The 25,959-nt window shown below is 43.8% G+C and overlaps 1 protein-coding gene across 1 annotated transcript in view; it reads left to right on the top strand.

The window, feature by feature from the left end:
• The window catches only part of LOC144479545 (PDZ domain-containing protein GIPC3-like), an 83,714-nt gene that overhangs the window by 50,082 nt on the left and 7,673 nt on the right, over positions 1-25,959 (top strand). The window contains exons 4-5 of the mRNA XM_078198369.1: positions 3,972-4,084; positions 9,468-9,549. Of these exons, the coding sequence (XP_078054495.1) occupies positions 3,972-4,084; positions 9,468-9,549 (195 nt within the window). The remainder of the gene's footprint in view (positions 1-3,971; positions 4,085-9,467; positions 9,550-25,959) is intronic.

Below are 25,959 nucleotides of genomic sequence, written 5' to 3' on the forward strand. Positions count from 1 at the left end.
ATAACTCCTCCACTCTTCCTCGAAGTAGTGCCAAGGAATCATTTCCATCTACCCTAGCTAGCAGATGGGGCCTCGGTTTAACTAACATCCCATCCATGGGACAGCACATCCGACAGTGCAATGCCCCCAAAATATTGCATTGGAGTGCTCAAGCCCTGGAGTGGGACTTGAACCTGAAGATTAAGAACTAAGAGTGCTTATTTTATTAGTGGGGTAAATGTGTGTGGTTACAGGGATAGGGCAGGGATATGCCTGGAAATCATGTTCTGTTGGAGAATGGATGCAGACTCAATGGGCTGAATGGCCTCCTTCTGCACTGTAGAGATTCTATGATTCTATTATTGACACACCATAAACAAAGATCCACTATTTAACCTCATCTGTATGAATCCATTGTTATAATTCACGTCAGAAGCTCCAAAGTGTTTATGAAGTCCGCCTGGGTCATATGTTTTGCACTTTGAATTTGTCTAGGGTAAGCAGGAGATATTTCCTTTCTGGTATGACTCAACTGACCCACTGGGGAGCTTTTATCAAACAAAGTTTATTTAAGTATACAGTTAACATGTATGGAAAGAAAATTAGCAATAACTTTTACAAGCAAGAAAAAAACAATGATAATATTGTATAAACCTTAACAGCTCAACACCTTTCCAACCAAACAAATCACATAAACAAAACCCTTGCCACAGGTTTAATATGGAAAATACGAATGCTTACGTGATGCTGGAACTTAGTCCTTTGGTTGGAGAATTGAAACCCTGACTCCCCAACCTTGTCATTTCCAGCAGCCCTCTTAATATACATACAGAACAGATTGAAGTCAGGACAACTTCCCAAAACACCAGGGAGGGAGAGACTCCAGGCAAGCCAACCACCAACAGCAGATTCCACTCCCAGAAGGCCAGGAGACCTGCCTCCAGCTAGCCAGCAGATTCTATCATACCAGGGAGCGAGAGAGAGAAACACTGCTTTCGATCTGATGTCCACCCCCCTCTAAACTAAAACCGCAGCCAGCAGCCAAATTAAAAGTGAAACCTTGAATTCACTATGAAGAAACAAAAAGGGTCCAAAACAGATGACCTGCCAACCAGTCTTCCCTCTCACAATGCAGGGTCATAAAGCAAATCCCAGACAGTACCAGAGGCCCAGAGGAAAAATAAACAAAACCCTACTTAAGCCATTGAAGCAGCAACAAAAGGACATTTAACAGACAGTCGGTGCCACGATGAAAAAAACTGAAGCTATGATAGCTGCAGAGAACATGATTTTTAAAATATTATTAAAGGTACACTAACGTCACACCTTTGTTTCGCTCTCGTCAATCTTCTTCATCATCAATCATCTTTATATCATATACAATAGAGGTGGAATATCATTCAGTTGGCTGTTAAGCCTCCACTCATAAAACTGCATGAAAATATTACCACTTGTTATATCACTTCTGGGGCCTCCGAATATTTTATTGGCCCACATCTTCTGGTCTCCAGATTGCCCCAAGATTGCATTGAGACCCTGCGGAATTCCCAATGCGCTGATCTCCATGGGAATTGCCCAGGAAGTTTGAACCTTTGATGGGAAAATCCTCTGCTTCATGGGACCTTTGCGAATGTCTCCAACTCTGAGCTAGAGTCAGAGATTTTGGACAATCCCGTGAGACTACCCGAATAGTTATTCAGGAAATATTAGGCAGAACAATTGTGGTTTAACTCCTGGATAGCTAAAGAACTGGTCCTCCCCAATCATTCACACTGTCCCCCTGACTCATCCCTCAATTATCCAGACAGCTCCCACCCCCCCCCCGACCTGACCCACCTACGCCCCTGACCAGATCTAACTACCCCCACCACCCATTTACCCCCGCAATTTGACCTGACGAGCTCCCAATCTGACTGCCCCTCTTCACCCAATCTGACTACTACCAGACCCACCAACACCTTATCACATGCCACCCTACCCACTTACCTCCCCCAATCTACTAATTACCTCACCTTCCCTATCCATTCACTCATTCACAAAAATTCATCTATTCACCCATCCATACCAAACCTATGAACTTACCATAGGACGGCTAGTCCGGAAAAAGGGGAAGTGCCTTGTTCCCACTCTCCCCAACCCTCAGCCTCCCCCACACCCTCCCCTCACCCCACCATCTCTGACCCTTGTCCGCTGCAATGGATCTCTCTGATGGACGCTCCATTCTCCATTGCCAGGGAAGCTAGGCCCAGATGACTTGGCAAGAAATGTGGAAGCAGTGTCTAGATGTGGAAATGTTTGAACAGCAATCCAACAGTGATCCAACGGGGAGAACGTGCGAACTCCACACAGTGACCCAAGCTGGGAATCGAACCCGGGTCCCTGGCGCTGTGAGGCAGCAGTGCTAATCACCGAGCCACTGATCCTCACCTTAGACAAGATCACTTGGAAGCGGGACAACATTGGGAAGGGGATTCCGACACTCAAGTTTCAAATTTTGCTTGCTGTCCCTCCCACGGGGGAAGGAAGATTCCCACCATAACCTTTATTGGAACATAGAACATAGAACATTACAGCGCAGTACAGGCCCTTCAGCCCTCGAAGTTTAAACCATTTAAGGATGAACCATAGTTTTTTTAAATGAACTCAAGCCTCCCAGATGGTTCCTACATTATGATTTTCCTCTCAAATTTTCCATTATCTTTCCTTGATATTTTCATCAGTGCCTTGGAGTTCAGAATCTTTACCAGTCTCTTGTTTCACTCCCAGTCAAATATTATTGATTTTGCTGTCTTAAGGCATTGCTTTGTATGGACCTGGAATGAAATAAGAACCAGGGTTGATGTTGCAGACGCTTTGCTGATTCGAAGCAGTTCCAGGAATTGAGATTTTCTTCCCTGCATCAAAACAAAGAGATTCTTGGATTTGCAATGCATATCACAGATTGAATTTACTCATAATTGAAAACAGGACACCTTGGAGACCCAACACTCAAGTTTTAATATAACTCATGCATTGGGAACTGTTCCCAACTTATTTTTAAAAAAATTATATTTTGAATTTCTGACGAACTGTCCTTACGGCTTTTAATCAATTGCATGCAGAGCAGATTAGCCATATTTGGAAGTTTATATCTAAATATGTCAGTGCTGGTGGAGACGATGTTGAGGTCATTCTGTGGTACAGATATTAAATTGGATGCACTGACGTCTGAAAGCATTCAAAGGAAATGTGAACTTAATTTGCGTTGACATCTCAACACAGAAAGAAATATTTGGCGAGGCTTTCTGGTCCCGCCTGCTGCAGGTATTGTAACAGACGGGACAGAAAATTTGGTGGACCATTTAAAGATTGACCTGGGACAGGAATTTCTGGTCTTTCGTGGCTGTAAAGTCCCATCCATTATTTTTCACAAGAACAACACATTGTTTTTAAGTTTAAGTTTATTTATCGGTGTCACCAGTAGGTAACACTGCAATGAAGCGAAAATCCTCTAGTCGCCTCATCCTGTGCCAGTTTGGGTACACTGAGGGAGAATTTAGCATGGCTAATGCACCTATATCATAGAACCCCTACAGTGCAGAAGGAGGCCATTTGGCCCATCGAGTCTGCACCGATCCTCTGAAGAGCAACCCACCCAGGCACACCCCCCATGCCCCACATTACTCAGGGTGGGGGGGACAATCCCCCATGAGGATGATGCTGGAGGCTTCCCCAATAGCCTTTCCATGATCTCTTCAATCTGCACTTCTTCATTTTAAAAGTCTTCAGGGTAATTTTGACTTTGTGTGAGTGTAAAATGGGTGAAGGTGAATCATGTTCTACCCTCCTGTTTTTAATTTCCACTGACTCTGCGGAGGCTGAATAGGATGTACAGTCACCTCAGCATTATATTGGCTACATTTCTAGGACAGAATTGAGTCTTGATGCTGTACGAGGGCCACTGTCTATCCTTCTTTCAATTTATGAATAACTTCTTAATCTGAATTTTACAGACATGATTGCTCAGAGGACAAAATGTGGCAAGTCTACAGGTGAGGGCAAGGTTGGAAGTGGAAGGGAAACTTTGCGTTTAAGGTCAAAAGGTGCTGCAACTGTGGAAGAGGCTGTAAGTAAAGCTTTAGATTTTGTTCACCATTTGGCTAATGTCTATCTTCACAGAAAATGAACACAAAAGTCAATTTCCTCATTGCCTGCAGTTCCAATGAAAACTAGAACTTAAGTTCAAATTTAAATTAAGTCAGATGCTTTTTCCATCTTCTCAGTGATATGATGTATTTTTTCAACCGCTGCATTTAGATAGTGCCTTTAACATAGCAAAACATCCCACAGTTCTCCACGGGAGACATTGTCAAATGAAATTTGACACCAAAAGTTATGTTAGGACTGGTGACCAAAATCTTGGTCAAAGGAGTGTCTTAATGAAAGAAATAGAGGTGGAAAGGTTTGGAGAGGGCTCAGGGCCCTGGCAGACAAGGCCTGGCTGCCCATAATGAAGAAAATTGAGGGTGCACAAAAGGGAAGAATTCTCAAGATCTAGTTGTAGGGCTGGAGGAGGCACCTTGGGAAGGGTGTGTTCCATGAACGGATTTGAAAACAAGGATGAGGATCTTAAAATCCAAGTGTTGCCTGTCCAAGAGCAATTGTAGGCCAGCAAGTATAGGGTGCTGGGTGATTCGATTTTGATTTGATTTGGTTTGATTTGATTTATTATTGTCACATGTATTGGTATACGGTGAAAAGTATTGTTTCTTGCACGCTATACAGACAAAGCATACCGTTCATAGAAAAGGAAAGGACAGTGCAGAATGTAGTGTTACAGTCATAGCTAGGGTGTAGAGAAAGATCAACTTAGTGCGAGGTAGGTCCATTCAAAAGTCTGAAGGCAGCAGGGAAGAAGCTGTTCTTGAGTTGGTTAAGCTGTTCTTGAGTTGGTTGGTACGTGATCTCAGACTTTTGTATCTTTTTCCTGACAGAAGAAGGTGAAAGAGAGTATGTCTGGGGTGCGTGGAGTCCTTAATTATGCTAGTTGCTTTTCCAAGGCAGCGGGAAGTGTAGACAGTGTCAATGGATGGGAGGCTGGTTTGCGTGATGGGTTGGGCTACATTCACGACCTTTTGTAGTTTCTTGCGGTCTTGGGTGATTGAGTTAGGAAAGAAGCAGCAGAGAATGGGATGAGCTGAAGTTGACAGAGGGTGCAAGATGGGAGTCAGACCAGTGAAGGATTGGAATATTCAAGTCCAGGGGTATCAATTGGATAAAGGTTTTGGCCGCAGGTGAGCCAAGTTATGGATAGTCAGACAATCTTATGGAAGTAAAAGGTGGTCTTGGTAATGAAGAGGGTATTGGGATCACATTCTCACTTTGGGGTCATTCCAATGTTAAAGTTGTGAACAGTCTGGTTCAACTTCACAGTGTGGCCAGCAGGGAGGGTTGAATCAGTGGCTAGGGAATGGGGTTCATGATACTTGGAAGAAATGTCAATTCATCCAGTACTAGGAATTGACCAAATACAACATGTCACAAACAGCAAAGTAGCTGAGAGAGCTGGTGGTAAGAACTGGGTGTCATCAGCATCTTTGTAGAACATCTTTTCCGGGGATGTCACTGAGTGGCAGCTTTTCATGAGAAATAGAAGGAGTTTAAGGCTAGATACTGGGGAGACTCCCAAGGAATGGTGAGGGAGTGGGAGGAGAAACCATTGATTTTCTAGTTATGGCTGGATAAATAGGAATCAGGTGATAAGGGGTTCAAATCCATGTAGCAGCAAGTTATGTCCTGTTGTAAAAATGCAGCGCAAAAATGTTTAACCACGTGATGGATTTTAGGGTTACTAGTGGGTAAAGGAGGCAGAACTGAAAGTGCGCAATCTGCTTGCTCCCACTCCCTCCATTTCAGCATGTGGGAATGTTGGCCAATTAACAGCCGGCTGCTGGAAATGTCGGCCAATTAACCTGCAGAGCAGCTCTGTATCCAATCGGGTTCAGTGGGAGTGGTGTCAGACCGTGCACTGGAAGTCAATTCCGGCCACCAATTTAAATGCTCCTTTCGCTCTCTCTATCTCTCCTTAATTGTAACATCAGTCCATAAAAACTGAACAAATAGAGTCCACTAACAACCAAATACTGCCAAAGGCAGCCAGCTTCCTGTTCGCAGACCTTTTCATCCACCATTGTGCGGCTTCCTCATACCTGGTATAACTCCTCCCAATGTTTTTCTTGTGACGAGCAACAAAAAAGGAGTGGGCAAAAAAACAATTGCAGTCAATTGCTCTTTGTTTAACAAGCTCAATAATAGGTTTATTGCTCTACTTAAAGGGCAGGCAGGCTTCTGAGTTTAGCACCCGCTCGCCTTACATATATTTTATTCATTTGTGGGACATGGGCATTGCTGGCTGGCCAGCATTTATTGCCCATCCCCAGTTGCCCTTGGAGTGCAGTTGAGAGTCAACCACATTGCTGTGGCTCTGGAGTCACATGTAGGCCAGACCAGGTAAGGATGGCAGATTTCCTTCCCTAAAGACCATTAGTGAACCAGATGGGTTTTTCTGACAATCGACAAAAGTTTTATGGTCATCAGTAGATTCTTAATTCCAGATATTTTTATTGAATTCAAATTCCACCTTCTGCTCTGTTGGGATTCAAACACGGGTCCCCAGAACATTCACTGAGTTTCTGGATTAATGGTCTAGCGATAACGCCAGTAGGCCATCACCTACCCCCAGGCAGGATGAGGTCAGATATCATTATGCCATATTTTACATAAGCGTAAGCCTGCCCCATCTGAGGGTGTGAAAGCAAGCTCTATATCTTTCATTTTAGATCTTGAGATGAATTTTTTAAAATTCATTTGTGGGACATGGGCATCGCTGAAGGAACGGCGATATATTTCCAAGTCAGGATGGTGAGTGGCTTGGAGGGGAGCTTGCAGGTAGTGGTGTTCCCATGTATCTGCTGCCCTTGTCCTTCTAGATGGAAGTGGTCGTGGGTTGGAAGGTGCTGTCAAAGGATCTTTGATGAATTGCTGCAGTGCATCTTGTGGATAGTACACACTGCTGCTACTGAGCGTCGGTGGTGGAGGGAGTGGATGGGTTGAAATTGGGAATGGCTGTATTTGTAAATGTTGAATAAAGCAGATTCCCGATCCCACAGGTCATGGCATTTTAGAACAAGCTTCATGCAGTTTCTTTTCTTGTCGTGAATGTCCAGCCTGGCAGTGAAACAGAAAGCCTGCCGCTTGTGTGAGTCAGCAATGATCAATACTGTTGGAACTCTCAAGATAGGCTTAATGAACAAAGCAAATTGTTGGCCTGGATTGCCAAAAAGATGAATGTAAAATAACCTGCATCATCATCTCTTTAAGAATTTGTGATGCGGCATTTAAAGTGAAATGGAAGCTTGCAGAGAACTTCTTGTGTTAGTCTGTAAGGCTGTGAAGGATTAAAAGAAGGGGGTAACTCAGAAAATGTGAAGCCAGGAAATGAAGGCCTGAATCTTCCCCACAATGGAGAGGTCTCTAGTTTATAGAAAAAAAGCACAGGAGGCCCCAGTCCAGAAGTCCTGAACCTGGTATCCGTAATATTCACTGGGGGCATGGGGGAGGGTTGTAGTTTTCACATCCATGGTTCATGCAGGCAACCGCACAAGTTAAAGTGCAGCTGCCTGCAGTCAGATCCAATTTTGTTAGTGGGATGTCCAAAATCCGGCTTTGGATATTTCACGAGAAGTCCAAAGCTGCCAGAGCTATTTTGATCGTTGGGGTACCCACTTGAAGAGGGAGGGTGACCTTTTGGATGGAACCAGGGACACATCTGGGAGAGTTGAAGCACTGTTTTGTACTGGTGTGGGTTTTGGAAGCCCTAGAAAACACTCCCCTTTGGAGAATTAGTGGCTACCAGGGAAGCCTGCTGAGCAGTCGGAAACATTCTGAAAGACAAATGTAAAATGTTTTGACACCTTCAAGTGTCACTGTTAGATGCTGTATTTAGAATCATAGAATCCTACAGTGCAAAAGGAGGCCATTTGGCCCATCGAGTCTGCACTGACCACAATCCCACCCAGGCCCTATCCCCACAACCACATGCATTTACCCGAGCCAGTCCCCTTGACACTCAATGGCAATTTAGAATGGCTAATCCACCTAACCCGTACTGTGGGAGTAAACCGGAGGACCCGGAGGAAACCCACGCAGACACGGGGAGAATGTGAAAACTCCACACAGACAGTGACCCAAGCCGGGAATTGAACTTGGGTCCCTGGCGCTGTGAGGCAGCAGTGCTAACCATTGTGCCACCGTGCCGCCCTAGATCTAGATGTGCTTATAATGCAGAGTCATAGGCATCCATCCTGTTACCCTTTAGGCTGGCCACCATTGTCTAAGTGTTGTCATACATTATAGTACTTTTTCAATTGAAGAAAGTGCCATTATGCATAAAATATTTAAAGAAAGTGGTCTGCCAGCCTCTGTTGTCATGTTCAGTTCTGTGAATGAAATTGACTGCCTTTGGTTGTTTTAAAAAAATACTTTTGAAAGTTGAAAAAAGTCTACATCTGCTCTTCTCCACTGAATAGCAGGCACTTTGCTTTGAAATGGAAATGGGACACCATTCTTTTCCGTCAGTCTCAAGAAATGTAGCTGGAAGTTTTTGCTATGACAGCTGTAGCCATTATGAATGCTTGGCTGAGTTTCCAAAGCTAATAATTGCTTCAGCTCAGCAAGTGGTCTATTAATCCAAGAATGACTGGCACTTTTAAGAAGCTATAATAACAGATTATGCGTATGCTATGATCTCTTATTTGTTTATAAACCCAGTAGTCACTTAAAGGATTACATGCTCTTTAACATTGAAATAGTTTCTTTTTATTCTTTCCAGTATCAATGATACTGGGTTTGAATTCATGATCTTATTAGATTGTTACATGTTGAATTTTTTCCAATGATTTGAAAATAATTCCAGTTGCCATTGCATGGCTGCTGAGCACTGTGTTTGGTAGATATGAGGTGAATGACTATGGAGGATTTATGGGGCATGGAGGGGATATGAAATTGGCATGAGCAATTTCGGGGGCCATTGGATGGATGGGAGGGTTGACGAGGCGAGGGGTGAGATTTGGAAGCCTTCAAACAATATTGGGAGCTGGGTGATATATTGGTGAACCAAAGTGCGCCTCTAACTGGCTGTCCACCACAACCACATTTCTCACTCACTCCATCGTGATTCACATTTAAAATGATGGAAAACATCCTTCAATGATTATACTTCGTCACTAAGTCGGCAGTCTATTCTCCCACAACCAGTCAAAGCGAATCTTACCCCCTGTATAAAACGAGAAGTTTCTAGGCAGAATCACTCATCAGTCGTGTGTGCATTTTCGAAAGTGCAAAGTGCCCCACTCTGAGCTTACAGGAGAATCCAGCGCCAATGTGCTTTGTGGTTTCAAAGGAAATCTATCATTTTTTTGGGAAAATAATCAAAGTTTCCATTTGTTTAGCCAACAGAGTATGAAGAACGAGCAACTAAAAAGGTGGATGACTTACTGGAAAGTTACATGGGCATCAGAGATACAGAGCTGGGTGAGTCTTGTACTAATCACAATGAGTTTGCCGAATACATGAAGCTGTTTATTTTTCTTGTCGGCGCCTGCATGGAAAATGTTTGTTTGAGGATCTGGAGTCAGTAATGATGATCTGGATTAGATTATTTGTTCTGGATGAAGAGACCAGCCTCTGGCACTTGAAGCTAGGAAACAAATTGAATAAAACAAAAAAAAAACAGCCCTCATCATTGGCAAGTTATTGACAGGATAAATATTTCTTCACTGGTAGATGACAAGAACAGTAAGAAGTCTCACAACACCAGGTTCAAGTCCAACAGATTTATTTGGCAGCACGAGCTTTCGGAGTCTCGCTCCTTCATCAGGCGAGTGAGGACTTAAGTTCACAAACAGGGCATATACAGACACAAACTCAATTTACAAGATAATGGCATTCCACTGTGGAAGTATAGTTAGAATCATAGAATCCCTATAGTGCAGAAGGAGGTCATTCAGCCCATCGAGTCTGCACTGACAACAATCCCACCTAGGGCCTATCCCCGCAATCCCATATATTTACCCTGTTAATCCCTCTAACTCATGCATCCCAGCACACTAAGGGGCAATTTAGCATGGCCAATGCACCCTAACCCTCACATCTTTGGACAACCTTTGGTAGCCCTCAGGCTGATGTCAGTTCTGTAAATGTCATGATTTCCATGAAGACCAATAACTTTTGGAAAGAAATTCAAAGTTCCAATGAATGACCGAGGAAGGGTCAGATGACAAGATTTCAAGTTTTAAGAGTTTTATTGTAACAAACCAAAAGCTACAAGACTAAGCACTATTTTTGTAGGCAATGTATATTTTAAGATCCTCATTTAACATTTAAAATGACAGAAAATCTCTTTCAATGGTCGCTTAAGTCGGCAGTCTATTCTCTTGGAGCCAGCCCAAAGTGATTTTCAGCTCCTTTTTCCTTATTCAGCTGAATGACTTCTAATCCTCAAACTGACATTTACAGCATGGGTTACAGTGGAATCCCTCCCTCTGGATAAAGTTAAGTTTTGTTTAAAACATCACAAACTTGACCTCTTCAATCTGATCTTAAGCTCTGATTTATGTTTTGCATGGTGAAAAATAGAAATTTGCTGCTTAGATAGAATCTCTACAGTGCAGAAGGAGGCCATTCGGCCCATCGAGTCTGCACTGACCACAATACCACCCAGGCCCTATCCCTGTAACCCCTCATACTTACCCTGCTAATCCTCTGACACTGGAGTTAATTTTCCTCTGGCCAATCAACCTAACCTGCACATCTTTGGACTGTGGGAAGAAACTGGAACACCCAGAAGAAACCCACGCAGACATGGGGAGAATGTACAAACTCCACACAGTGGCCCGAGGCCGGAATTGAACCTGAGCTCCTGGCGCTGTGAGACAGCAGTGCTAACCATTGTGCCACTGTGCTGCCCCACCACTGTGCCACTTTCTCTCTCTCTTGGATTACTGCATACTGACTGTGTTTGTGAAGTTCAGTAATTAGGATGACTTACAACCTGATCTTACAATGACTTCTTCTGTGCTCTTCCCCTCAAAGCTCCTATCCATAACACTGTGAATCACATGGACCTTGTATCCAGGTAGAATTAGCTATTATGTAGACACACAAACTAATTTATCTTGGAATTAAATAGATAGTTTAAAGTATAGCTATTTACAAAACTTAACATTCCTGACACCTCCATTGAACTTGGAGACTAAAGGTTGCCACTCAAGTGGATAGAGCTGTGAAGAAGGCCTATAGTGTGTTAGCTTTTATTAACAGGGGGTTGGAGTTTAAGAGCCATGGGGTTATGCTGCAACTGTACAGGACCTTGGTGAGACCACATTTGGAATATTGTGTGCAGTTCTGGTCACCTCACTATAAGAAGGATGTGGAAGCACTGGAAAGAGTGCAGAGGAGATTTACCAGGATGCTGCCTGGTTTGGAGGGTAGGTCTTATGCGGAAAGGTTGAGGGATCTAGGGCTGTTCTCTCTGGAGCGGAGGAGGTTGAGGGAAGACTTAATAGAGGTTTATAAAATGATGAAGGGGATAGATAGAGTGAACGTTCAAAGACTATTTCCTCGGGTGGATGGAGCTATTACAAGGGGGCATAACTATAGGGTTCGTGGTGGGAGATACAGGAAGGATATCAGAGGTAGGTTCTTTACGCAGAGAGTGGTTGGGGTGTGGAATGGACTGCCTGCAGTGATAGTGGAGTCAGACACTTTAGGAACATTTAAGCGGTTATTGGATAGGCACATGGAGCACACCAGGATGATAGGGAGTGGGATAGCTTGATCTTGGCTTCAGATAAAGCTCGGCACAACATCGTGGGCTGAAGGGCCTGTTCTGTGCTGTACTGTTCTATGTTCTATGTTCTATAAAGCCTGATTTTTTGCTCCTGGGTCAGGACGCAAACCAATGACAATTGTTAGCTCCACAAACCTGATCCCAGAGAAAGGTTCCTAGCAGTTTGGACCTTTAGCCCGGGGAACAGCTGAAAATGGGAGTTGTGACCCTGGAAAGAGATTGGAGGATGTTGGGTGAGGAGGCAGTTTATAACCATTTGGAGCTTTCAATCAAACTGTGAACTCACAGACACTCCACTGTGATAATGAAAGGTTGTGAAATCATTCATGCAGCCCAAATCCTTGAATGGTAGCCCTCAGCCTTATGTCAGCAGACAGAGTGAAATAACAAGCATTGATTTTTTTAAATGAAAACTGCATCCTCGTTTTTCCCCAAATATTGAAAGGGCAGGGGATTTAAATATCTTGACAGATCTATTGACAGTGCCATTGCTGTTGTGCACAATCGTATCTACTTTTAACAATCCCAAAGGGCTCATTTCCCTTTCCAGAGGTCACTTGACCTCTCCCAAAGGTGTCCCAGGACTATGTCTAAAAGAGTACCTCTCCTAAGATCACTGGCAACTTTAGATCATAGCTTACCATGGCTAAAGTGCCAAACTCATGTAATGAGAATCCCCCTGATGAAAATCAAGTCTGACTGAGGCAGTTAATATGTGCAGTTGACTCCACGAACCACAAATGTGCAACTTAGAACCTCATGCTATTCCTCCCCTGTGAAAATGACAGGAGCTGGCTTTAGGGGACAGGACTTCCAGACTTGTGCCTCTGTCATTGTTCTTGATAAAGGTGAGGAGCCTTTGCATCTGTTTGAGAATTCAGCCCCAGCAGTCTATCAATTGTCAGCACAACTGCCCTGGCCATTGTTTCCAAATGAGGATATCTTGCATTGTCTTCCCTATGCTATGATCCCAACTGGTATAACTGCTGGATGGGAACATTCAGAATGAAACCCTGGCTCAGAAGATTGTAACTTTTACTTTAGAAAACATGGAAGTATTGACTCACAGGACCGCTAATTAGTTTAAACAACAAGAAAAAACGTTTATTAAACATGAAAAGTTTATGATACAATACTCCTTTACTACCCCCTTAGTTTCACAAATGAATACAGTTTTCAAAAATAAGACCCCCACACTGAACCAAATGGCCAATGCCACTCAACCGATCTTCCATGGATTTCTCTCACAATTCCCCCCAAAGGATTGTCACATGAGAGTTTCCAAACTCCAATCCCAAAAAACACGCTTTAAAATCTTTCAAACAACGCTTTCCATCAGCTGTTTGCGTTAAGAATCCACTCTAGTTTTTCCAACTATTCCTGTCAAACAAAGCTTTCGCTCCACTTTTAACAAGGCATCCAGATCCAGGTTTTCCAACTCTCCTTTCAGGTTTCCTTTTTCTTAAATGTTTCTGCATATACTCAAAGGTCTAGTCACCGATTTCCACAATTATTTCAACTCACATTCCACAAGCTGCAGCAAAATATCACAAACATTATAATCACTTCAGATATCCTTCTGGCTTCTTGTTAGCCAACTTCTTGGCTCTGTCTGTCTTTACAGAACAGTACTTTGTTTTAGTAGCTGTTTCCTCTAATCTCAAACTCCTTGGAAACTTCTCTTTATAGCTCTAGGTTCGTTAACTAGTTTTCCTTTAAGTCTCCTGCACTTCTTTTCTTAATCGTTACTCTATGGTGTGACTTTTCTTCTGGCAAAGCTGAGAGAGATGTTCCCTCTCCATCCTTCTATATCCAACTGCTTTATTCTGCTAAAACTACACTCACAAATCTTTCTACCCTAAAGGATTACCCTAATGGTTACTAAGCAACAACTTTATATTTCTCCTAGCCTGTTTAATTTCCACGCTGTAATCCTCTCTAAGCACAATAGAAGCACAGTTTGACCTGACCAAAGACCCACACATACAAACATTTTTGTCAAGCATGAATCTAACTATAGGTTAACCAGTTCTTACACAGCAACCTTAAATCAAATCCACTTTAATTTATTTCTAATATTCAACAATACAAAATATGAATCCCTTAAGTCTACCTCTGTTTTCCTAGCACCTATAAAAGGAACCCGGGCTTCCCTTTAACATGTAACAACCAAACCACTCAGGCTTGTTGTACAGGATTCTGGTCACATGACCCCCTTCACTTCTCCATTTTATCCTAAATTAAAGAGACAACCCCAAAACATAATATAACGAAAGCTAGCATCTTATAAACTGGGTGATTGTAACAACCTAAAATATATGTCACAGATTGAGCAAGACATTTACTGGAAGGGATTGCAGTTTGCTGGCTCTTTGTATGTGGTCATAGAGCCATAGAGTCATAGAGATTTACAGCATTGAAACAGGCCCTTCGGCCCAACTTGTCCATGCTGCCCCTTTTTTTTAAACCCCTAAGCTGGTCCCAATTGCTTGCATTTGGCCCATATCCCTCCATATCCATCTTACCCATGTAACTGTCTAAACCCTTTTTAAAAGACAAAATTGTACCCTCCTCTACTACTACCTCTGATAGCTTGTTCCAGACACTCACTACCCTCTGTGTGAAAAAAACTGCCCCTCTGGACCCTTTTGTATCTCTTCCCTTTCACCTTAAACCTATACCCTCTAGTTTTAGACACCCCTTTCTTTGGGAAAAGATGTTAACTATCTAGCTGATCTATGCCCCTCATTATTTTATAGACCTTAATAAGATTGTCCTTCAGCCTCCTATGCTCCAGAGAAAAAAGTCCCAGTCTATCCAGTCTCTCCTTATAACTCAAACCATCAAGTCCCGGTAGCATCCTAGTAAATCTTTTCTGCACTCTTTCTAGTTTAATAATATCCTTTCTATAATAGGGTAACCAGAACTGTACACAGTATTCCAAGTGTGGCCTTACCATGGTCTTGTACAACTTCAACAAGGTGTCCCAACTCTTGTATTCCATGTTTTGACCAATGAAACCAAGCATGCCGAATGCCTTCTTCACTACCCTGTCCACCTGTGACTCCATTTTCAAGGAACTCTGAACCTGTACCCCTAGGTCTCTTTGTTCTCTAACTCTCCCCAATGCCCTACCATTAACTGAGTAAGTCCTGGCCTGGTTTGATCAACCAAAATGCATCACCTTGCATTTATCTAAATTAAACTCCATCTGCCATTCGTCAGCCCATTTCAATCCTAGATAACCTTATTCAATGTCCACTGTGCCACCAATCTTGATGTCGTCTGCAAACTTACTAACCATGCCTACTAAATTCTCATCCAAATCATTAATATAAATGACAAATAACAATGGACCCAGCACTGATCCCTGAGGCACACCACTGGTCACAGGCCTCCAGTTTGAAAAACAACCCTCTACAACCACTCTCTGGCTCCCGTCATCAAGCCAATTTTGTATCCATTTGACTACCTCACCCTGGATCCCGTGAGATTTAACTTTATGCAACAACCTACTTATGTGGTACCTTGTCAAAGACCTTACTAAAGTCCATGTTGACAACATCACCTGCACTGCCCTCATCTACCTTCTTGGTTACCCCTTCAAAAAACACAATCAAATTTATGAGGCATGATTTTCCACTCACAAAGTCATGCTGACTGTCCCTAATCAGTCTTTGTGCCTCTAAATGCCAGTAGATCCTGTCTCTCAAAATACTTCTAACAACTCACCCACAACAGATGTGAGACTCACCAGCCTGTAGTTCCCAGGCTTTTCCCTGCAGCCCTTTTTAAACACAGGCACTACATTTGCCAACCTCCAATCTTCAAGCACCTCACCTGTGACTATCGATGATTCAAATATCTCTGCTAGGGACCCGCAATTTTCTCCCTCGTCTCCCGCAGTGTCCTGGGATACATTTCATCAGGTCCCGGGGATTTATCCACCTTGATGCTCTTTAAGACATCCAGCACCTCCTTCTCAAAGAACAAAGAACAGTACAGCACAGGAAACAGGCCCTTCGGCCCTCCAAGCCTGTGCCGCTCCTTGGTCCAACTAGACCAATCGTTTGTATCCCTCCATTCCCAGGCTGCTCATGTGACTATCCAGGTAAGTCTTAAACGATGTCAGCGTGCCTGCCTCCACCACCCTACTTGGCAGCGCATTCCAGGCCCCCACCACCCTCTGTGTAAAAACCATCCCTCTGATGTCTGAGTTATACTTCGCCCCTCTCACCTTGAGCCCGTGACCCCTCGTGATCGTCACCTCCGACCTGGGAAAAAGCTTCCCACTGTTCACCCTGTCTATACCCTTCATAATCTTGTATACCTCTATTAGATCTCCCCTCATTCTCCGTCTTTCCAAGGAGAACAACCCCAGTCTACCCAATCTCTCCTCATAGCTAAGACCCTCCATACTTGGCAACATCCTGGTAAACCTTCTCTGCACTCTCTCCAATGCCTCCACGTCCTTCTGGTAGTGCGGCGACCAGAACTGGACGCAGTACTCCAAATGTGGCCTAACCAGCGTTCTATACAGCTGCATCATCAGGCTCCAGCTTTTATACTCTATACCCCGTCCTATAAAGGCAAGCATACCATATGCCTTCTTCACCACCTTCTCCACCTGTGTTGCCACCTTCAAGGATTTGTGGACTTGCACACCTAGGTCCCTCTGTGTTTCTATACTCCTGATGACTCTGCCATTTATTGTATAACTCCTCCCTACATTATTTCTTCCAAAATGCATCACTTCACATTTATCCGGATTAAATTCCATCTGCCACCTCTCCGCCCAATTTTCCAGCCTATCTATATCCTGCTGTATTGCCCGACAATGCTCTTCGCTATCCGCAATTCCAACCATCTTCGTGTCATCCGCAAACTTGCTGATTACACCAGTTACACCTTCTTCCAAATCATTTATATATATCACAAATAGCAGAGGTCCTAGTACAGAGCCCTGCGGAACACCACTGGTCACAGACCTCCAGCCGGAAAAAGACCCTTCGACCACTACCCTCTGTCTCCTATTGCCAAGCCAGTTCTCCACCCACTTCTCCTTGTATCCCATGAGCCTTAACCTTCTTAACTAACCTGCCATGTGGGACTTTGTCAAATGCCTTACTGAAATCCATATAGACGACATCCACGGCCCTTCCTTCCTCAAAAAACTCCACCAAATTTGTAAGGCACGACCTCCCTCTTACAAAACCATGCTGTCTGTCACTAATGAGATTGTTCCGTTCTAAATGCACATACATCCTGTCTCTAAGAATCCTCTCCAACAACTTCCCTACCACGGACTTCAAGCTCACCGGCCTATAATTTCCTGGGTTATCCCTGCTACCCTTCTTAAACAACGGGACCACATTCGCTATCCTCCAATCCTCAGGGACCTCACCCGTGTCCAAAGAAGCGACAAAGATTTCCGTCAGAGGCCCAGCAATTTCACCTCTCATCTCCCTGAGCAGTCGAGGATAGATGCCATCAGGCCCTGGGGCTTTGTCAGTTTTAATGTTCCCTAAAAAACCTAACACTTCCTCTCTTGTAATGGAGATTTTCTCTAACGGGTCAACACCTCCCTCCGAGACACTCCCGGTTAACACGCCCCTCTCCTTTGTGAATACCGATGCAAAGTATTCATTTAGGATCTCCCCTATTCCCTTGGGTTCTAAGCATAATTCCCCTCCTTTGTCCCTGAGAGGTCCGATTTTCTCCCTGACAACTCTTTTGTTCCTAACAACCTACTTATTCTCTGTTATATGTACACTCCTCAAGAGTGGTGGTAATAGTAGGGGACTTTAACTTTCCCAACATTGAGTGGGACAGCCATAATATTAGAGGATTGGATGGAGAGAAATTTGTTGAGCGTATTCAGGCGAAATTTCTCATTCAGTATGTGGATGGCCCAACTAGAGAGGGGGCAAAACTTGACCTCTTCCTGGGAAATAAGGAAGGGCAGATGACGGAAATGATAGTGAGGGATCATTTTTGGACCAGTGACCATAATTCCATTAGTTTTAAGTTTGCTATGGAGAATGATAGATCTGGCCCAAAAGTTAAAATTCTAAATTGGGCAAGGCCAATTTTGATGGTATCAGGCAGGAACTTTCGAAAAGTTAATTGGGGGAGTCTGTGGGAAGGCAAAGGGACGTCTGGTAAGTGGGAGGCTTTCAGAAGTGTGTTAACCAGAGTTCAGGGTAAAGACATTCCTCTTAGAGTGAAGGGTAAGGTTAGTAGAAGTAGGGAACCCTGGATGACTCGGGATATTGAGGCCCTGGTCAAGAAGAAGAGGGAGGCACTTGACATACATAGGCAGCTGGGATCAAGTGACTCCATTGAAGAGTATAGGGGGTGCAGGAGTAGAGCTAAGAGAGAAATCAGGAAGGCAAAAAGGGGACACAAGATTGTTTTGGCAGGTAAGGCAAAGGAGAATCCAAAGAGCTTCTACAAATACATAAAGTCCAAAAGAGTAACTAGGGAGAGAGTAGGGCCTCTTAAGGATCAACAAGGTCATCTATGTGCGGATCCACAAGAGATGGGCGAAATCCTAAATGAATATTTCTCATCAGTATTTATTGTTGATAACAGCATGGATGTTAGGGAACTTGGGGAAATAAATAGTGTTGTCTTGAGGAGTGTACATATTACAGAGAAGGAGGTGCTGGAAGTCTTAAAGCGCAAAGAGGTTGATAAATTCCTGGGACCTGATGAAGTGTATCCCAAGACTTTGTGCGATGCTAAGGAGGAAATTGCAGGTCCCTAGCAGAGATACTTGAATCATCGATAGTCACAGGTGAGGTGCCTGAAGATTGAAGGTTGGCAAATGTTGTGCCTTTGTTTAAAAAGGGCTGCAGGGAAAAGCCTGGGAACTACAGGCCGGTGAGCCTCACATCTGTGGTGGATAAGTTGCTGGGAGGTATTTTGAGAGAAAGGATCTACAGGCATTTAAAGAGGCAAGGACTGATTAGGGACAGTAAGCATGACTTTGTGAGTGGAAAATCATGTCTCACAAATTTGATTGAGTTTTTTGAAGGGGTAACCAAGAAGGTAGAGGAGGGCAGTGCAGGTGATGTTGTCTACATGGACTTTAGCAAGGCCTTTGACAAGGTACTTCATGGTAGGTTGTTGCATAAGGTTAATTCTCATGGGATCCAGGGTGAGGTAGCTAAATGGATACAAAATTGGTTGGATGGCAGAAGACAGAGGGTGGTTGTAGAGGGTTGTTTTTTAAACTGAAGACCTGTGACCAGTGGTGTGCCTCAGGGATCGATGCTGGGTCCACTGTTATTTGTCATTTATATTAATGATTTGGATGAGAATATAGGAGGCATGGTTAGTAAGTTTGCTAATGACACCAAGATTGGTGGCATAGTGGATAATGTAGAAGGTTATCTCGGATTGTAACGGGATCTTGATCAATTGGGCCAGTGTGCTGACGAATGGCAGATGGAGTTTAATTTAGATAAATGCAATGTGATGTAGTTTGGTCGATTGAACCAGGACAGGACTTTCTCAGTTAATGGTAGGGCGTTGGGGAGAGTTACAGGATAAAGAGATCTAGGGGTACAGGTTCATAGCTCCTTGAAAGTGGAGTCACAGGTGGACAGAGTGGTGAAGAAGGCATTCAGCATGCTTGGTTTCATTGGTCAGAACATTGAATATAGGAGTTGGGACTGTCTTGTTCAAGACATTGGCAAGGCCACACTTGGAATACTCTGTACAGTTCTGGTCACCCTATTATAGAAAGGATATTATTAAAGTAGAAAGAGTGCAGAAAAGCTTTACTCGGATGCTACCGGGACTTGATGGTTTGAGTTATAAGGAGAGGCTGGATAGACTGGGACTTTTTTCTCTGGAGTGTAGGAGGCTGAGGGGTGAACTTATAGAGGTCTATAAAATAATGAGGGGCGTAGATCAGCTAGATAGTCAATATCTTTTCCCAAATGTAGGGAGTCCAAAACTAGAGGGTATAGGTTTAAGGTGAGAGGGGAGAGATACAAAAGGGTCCAGAGGTGCAATATTTTCAAACAGAGGGTGGTGAGTGTCTGGAACAAGCTGCCAGGGGTAGTAGTAGAGGCGGGTACAATTTTTGTCTTTTAAAAAGCGTTTAGACAGTTACATGGGTAAGATGGGTACAGAGGGATATGGGCCAAATGCGGGCATTTGGGACTAGCTTAGGGTTTTAAAAGAAAGGGCGGCATGGACAAGTTGGGCCGAAGGGCCTGTTTCCTTGCTGTAAACCTCTATGACTCTATGACTCTAAGACATCACTATTTATTTCCACAAGTTCCCTAACATCCATGCTTTCCTCAACAGTGAATACTGATGAGAAATATTCATTTAGGATCTCACCCATCTCTCGTGGATCCATACATAGATGACTTTGTTGATCCTCGCTCCCTAGTTACTCTTTTGTCCTTTATATATTTGTAGAAACTCTTTGGATTCTCCTTTGCCTTATCTGCCAAAACAATCTCATGTCCCCTTTTTGTCCACCTGATTTCTCTCTTAACTCTACTCCTACACCCTCTATACACTTCAAGGGATCCACTTGATCCCAGCTACCTATGCATGTCATGTGCCTCCTTCTTCTTCTTGACCAGGGCCTCAATATCCTGAATCATCCACGGTTCCTTACTTCTACCAGAAAGAATGTAGAAAGAACATTTGATCATGTTTTTCTTTATGGTTTAAAAGATGCCAATAAACCTCCCAGATCATTCACATTTGTCCATTTTCCAGGCCTCAATTACACTCAGATGTTTTTCTTGCATGCACTGCCCTTTGGAGTTGTATTCCTTTATAAGACAGATATTCTACAGAGCACATATTGGCTTTTAATGAGAGCACAGTAATTTAGACCACTGCCCTTTCGCTACTGAGCTTGAGGTCAGCTGTCCAATTAAGCCAAATGGAAACTCATTCATCATGATGAGAAGGATTGAAAAGGGTTCTAAGGGAAGTTACTTTTGGAAATTCAGCTTCATCGCCTGATTCCAGTTGTACTTCTCACGTTCATGTTCAAATTGCGAAAGAAAGGCAACATTTATTCTCATTAATGTAAAGCACATGCAGCATAATTCCCATTGCGTTTCTCCCTCTCTTCTGCTCTGAAGAACAATCATACTGATTCAAGATGTTAACTCTGTTTCTCCACGGATGCTGTCAGATCTTCTGAGTTTTCCAGCATTTATTTATTTTACTTATTAATGTCACAAGTAGGCTGAAATTAACATTGCAATGAAGTTACTGTGAAAATCGCCTCTCCGCCACACTCCGGCACCTGTTCGGGTACACTGATGGAGAGTTTAGCACGGCCAATGCGCCTAACCAGCACGTCTTTTGGAAATCCACGCAAACACGGGGAGAACGTACAAACTCCACACAGACAGTGACCCAAGCCGGGATCGAACCCAGGTCCCTGGCACTGTGAGACAGCAGTGCTAACCACTATGCCATCATGCTGCCCTATTTCCTGCCTTTATTACAGCATAATTCCCCATGGATGAGCTCCTTCAACTTCAACAACTTTCTTTTGATTGGACTTGATTTATTATTGTCATATGTATTGGGATACAGTGAAAAATATTGTTTCTTGCGTGCTATATGGACAAAACATACTGTTCACAGAGTACATACATCAGTGTTCACTGTTGTGAAAGGCATGGATGTTAGGGAACTTGAGGAAATAAATAGTGTTGTCTTGAGGAGTGTACATATAACAGAGAAGCAGGTGCTGGAAGTCTTAAAGCGCATCAAGGTTGACAAATCCCTGGGACCTGATGAAGTGTATCCCAAGACATTGTGCGAGGCTAGGGATGAAATTGCGGGTCCCTAGCAGAGATACTTGAATCATCGATAGTCACAGGTGAGGTGCCTGAAGATTGGAGGGTGGCAAATGTTTGTTTAGAAAGGGCTGCAGGGAAAAGCCTGGGAACTACAGGCCAGTGAGCCTCACATCTGTAGTGGGTAAATTGTTGGAAAGTATTTTGAGAGACAGAATCTACAGGCATTTAGAGACACAAGGACTGATTAGGGACAGTCAGCATGGCTTTGTGAGTGGAAAATCATGTCTCACAAATTTGATTGAGTTTTTTGAAGGGGTAATCAAGATGGTAGATGAGGGCAGTGCAGTTGATGTTGTCTACATGGACTTTAGCAAGGCCTTTGACAAAGTACCGCATGGTAGGTTGTTGCATAAGGTTAAATCTCATGCGATCCAGGGTGAGGTAGCTAAATGGATACAAAACTGGCTTGATGACAAAAGCCAGAGGGTGGTTGTAGAGGGTTGTTTTTCAAACTGGAGGCCTGTGACTAGCGGTGTGCCTCAGGTATTGGTGCTGGGTCCACTGTTATTTGTCATTTATATTAATGATTTGGATGAAAATTTAGGAGGCATGGTTAGTAAGTTTGCAGATGACTTCAAGATCGATGGCATAGTGGACAGTGAAGAAGGTTATCTAGGAGTGCAACGGGATCTTGATCAATTGGCCAGTGGGCTGACGAATGGCAGATAGAGTTTAATTTAGATAAATGTGAGGTGATGCATTTTGGTCGATTGAACCAGGGCAGGACTTACTCAGTCAATGGTAGGGCATTGGGGAGTGTTATAGAATAAAGAGATCTAGGGGTACAGGTTCATAGCTCCTTGAAAGTGGAGTCACAGATGGACAGAGTAGTGAAGAAGGCATTCAGTATATTTGGTTTTGTTGGTCAGAACAATGAATACATGAGTTGGGACGTCTTGTTCAAGTTGTACAAGACATTTCTAAGGCCACACTTGGAATACTGTGTACAGTTCTATTATAGAAAGAATATTATTAAACTAGAAAGAGTGCAGAAAAGATTTACTGGGATGCTACCGGGACTTGATGGTTTGAGTTATAAGGAGAGGCTGGATAGACTGGGACATTTTTCTCTGGAGCATAGGAGGCTGAGGAGTGGTCTTATAGAGGTCTATAAAATAATGAGGGGCATAGGTCAGCTAGATAGTCAATATCTTTTCCCCAAGTCAGAGGAGTCTAAAACTAGAGGGCATAGGTTTAAGGTGAGAGGGGAGAGATACAAAAGGGCCCAGAGGGGCAATCTTTTCACACAGAGGGTGGTGAGTGTCTGGAACAAGCTATGGAGATGCCGGCGTTGGACTGGGGTAAGCACAGTAAGAAGTCTCACAACACCAGGTTACAGTCCAACAGGTTTATTTGGTAGCAAATACCATAAGCTTTCGGAGCAATGCTCCTTCGTCTGACGAAGGAACATTGCTCCGAAAGCTTATGGTATTTGCTACCAAATAAACCTGTTGGACTTTAACCTGGTGTTGTGAAACTTCTTACTGGAACAAGCTGCCAGAGATAGTAGTGGAGGCGGGTACAATTTTGTCTTTTAAAAAGCATTTAGACAGTTACATGGGTAAGATGGGTATAGAGGGATATGGGCCAAAAGCGGGCAATTGGGACTAGCTTCGCGGTTAAAAACAAAGGGGCGGCACGGGCAAGTTGGGCCGAAGGGGCTGTTTCCATGCTGTAAACCTCTATGACTCAATGACATAGGAGAAAAGGCAAGGAGAGGGCACAGAATATAGTATTGTTGTCATAGCTTGGGTGTAGATCTTAATTTGACCCAACAATCTGATGATCAGTGATTCACTATCTGGGGTTTAGTTATAAAAAATAAATTTTGTATGCCTGTCCCCTTTCAGTCACCGCTCGCAGTTAAAAGAAATTAGAGCTCAACTAAACTGCTGTGTTTGGTGTTTGTTAATACCTTCTCAAGTGAATGGACCAATATGTTCCATCTCCAAGTAAGAATGTATCATCTTCAATTGCAACATTATAGTGGGTTCTACTCCTCAGCTGAGTGAGAGCAGCATTTAGTCACTGTGCTTGCTAGTTTTCCAATATTTCTCATAGGGTATGTTACTCAATGACGCCTCAGTGCAACACATTGATATGGGGAAGTGAATTTACTTATTTGCTTTCGGGATTTAAGTGATTCAGCCAGGATTGCATTTATTGCTTCAAGAAACTGATGGTGGGATGGTTGGTATTGAAATGCAGTTGACCTAGTGGTGATGATTTAAAGTTTTTTTTTCATTTATTAGTGTCACAAGTAGGCTTACCTTAACACTGCAATGAAATTACTTGAAAATCCCCTAGTCGTCATACTACGGTGCCTGTTCGGGTACACTGAGGGAAAAATTAGCATGGCCAATGCGCCTAACCAGCATGTCTTTCAGACTGTGGGAGGAAACCGGAGCACCCGGAGGAAACCCACGCAGACATGGGAAGAACGTGCAGACTCCACACAGACAGTGACCCAAGCTGGGAATCGAACCTGGGTCCCTGGCACTGTGAGGCAGCAGTGCTAACCACTGTGCTCCAATAGTGGTGGCAGATAGGAAATCCCAGGCATTTTACAGTTCATTTGAGGGATGTGGGATTCACTGGCCAGGCCATCCCTAATTGCCCTTAATAGTGAGCTGCCTTCTTGGGCTGTTGCAGTCCATGTGGTGTAGGTACACCCACAATGCTGTTCGGGTGTTCCACGATTTTGACTCAACAACAATGAAGAAATGGTAAGGTACATCCCAATTCAGAGATTGGAGAGTCTTGTGCCAAACAACAAAGTTGCTTTAATGGAAGACTTTAATTTTCATTTGGATTGGGAAGAGCAGAATGGCTTCCCTGAGTTTATTCAGAAGATAGCTGTCAAAGGCAGCATGTTTGAGAAGCAAAAGGATCAGTTAGAATATAGCAGTAAAGGTTCAATTATCTGACAATGATCATAATGTGAACAATTTCAATGTTATGTTTGAATCGAAGAAAATTAACACTTAGTGAGATTCTAGACTTTGGTGAATTGTAATTGAGCATAAACTGGTCAAAGCTGTTATCAGGTTAAACACCAGGTGGACAGTGGGAAAATACTTAATGAAACATTGAGATTAATATATGACCTTTGAGGGGACAAAGATCTATCTACCGAATAAAGCAGCCACAGTTAACAAAAGAGGTGACAGCTTGCATAAAACTAAAGGAAAGAGGATATAAAAGTTCAAATAACAGTGTAAATGCGGGGAATGTATAAGGAACAGCAGTGGAAGACATAAAGAAAAATTGAAGTTGCAAAAAAAGGAGTACAAAAAGAAACTTGCGAGCAATGTTCCCTGTAAGTTAGAATCATAGAATCCCGACAGAAGGAGACCATTTGGCCCATTGAAGCTGCACCGACAACAGTCCCACCCAGGCCCTATTCCCGCAGCCCCACATATTTACCCCTGACACTAAGGGTCAATTTATCATGGCTAATCAACCTAACCTGCATTTGTGGGAGGAAACTGGAGCACCCGGAGGAAACCCACGCAGACACGGGGACAACATGTAGACTCCGCACAGACATTGACCTAAGTTGGGAATTGAACCCGGATCCCTGATGCTGTGAGGCAGCAGTGCTAACGACCGTGCCACCGTGCCACCCTATTTCTGATTTCATTGGGAAACCTTTCCTTTCCCATCTAAAAATTCTAAGTGCCAAATTTGCGTAAAAACTGAAGTAAATCCCACTGGTTTTTTAGTGGGATTTTCAAAATGAATCTCCCACACTCTGTGCATCACAGAGTTCCCCAGCGTGAATCCCGCTAAAGATCAGTGGGCGGGGCCTATTCCCGGTGAAGATGCCAACAGCACCACACTGAGTGGCCAACTGCGCATGCGTTGATCTGTCAGCATGGAGATTGGCGCATGCGCAGTAGCCGTGCACAGCCAGCCTCCCGATCACTGACCAGTTCGATCACTGGTCAGCTCCGCGACCCCATATCGCTGGCCATCTGACCCCCCTCCCCATGCCCCAATCGCTGGCCTCCTGGATGTGTCCGGGCCAGCCCTGATACCACACCCTCCACAGCCCACCTCGATCTCCCCCACCCTGGCATTCCCAATCTCCCGATGCCCCCTACCAACCCCACCTGCAGCTCTGACCAGTCCTCCCTGCAGTCACGACCCCCCCCCCACACAGTCCTGACCCCCCCTGTACCCCGAACCCCGGCAGGCTGACCACCCCACCGCACCCCCCCCCCTCCCTCCCCACAC

Source organism: Mustelus asterias, chromosome 26 (genome assembly GCF_964213995.1).
Source record: "Mustelus asterias chromosome 26, sMusAst1.hap1.1, whole genome shotgun sequence".
Taxonomy (NCBI): Eukaryota; Metazoa; Chordata; class Chondrichthyes; order Carcharhiniformes; family Triakidae; genus Mustelus; species Mustelus asterias.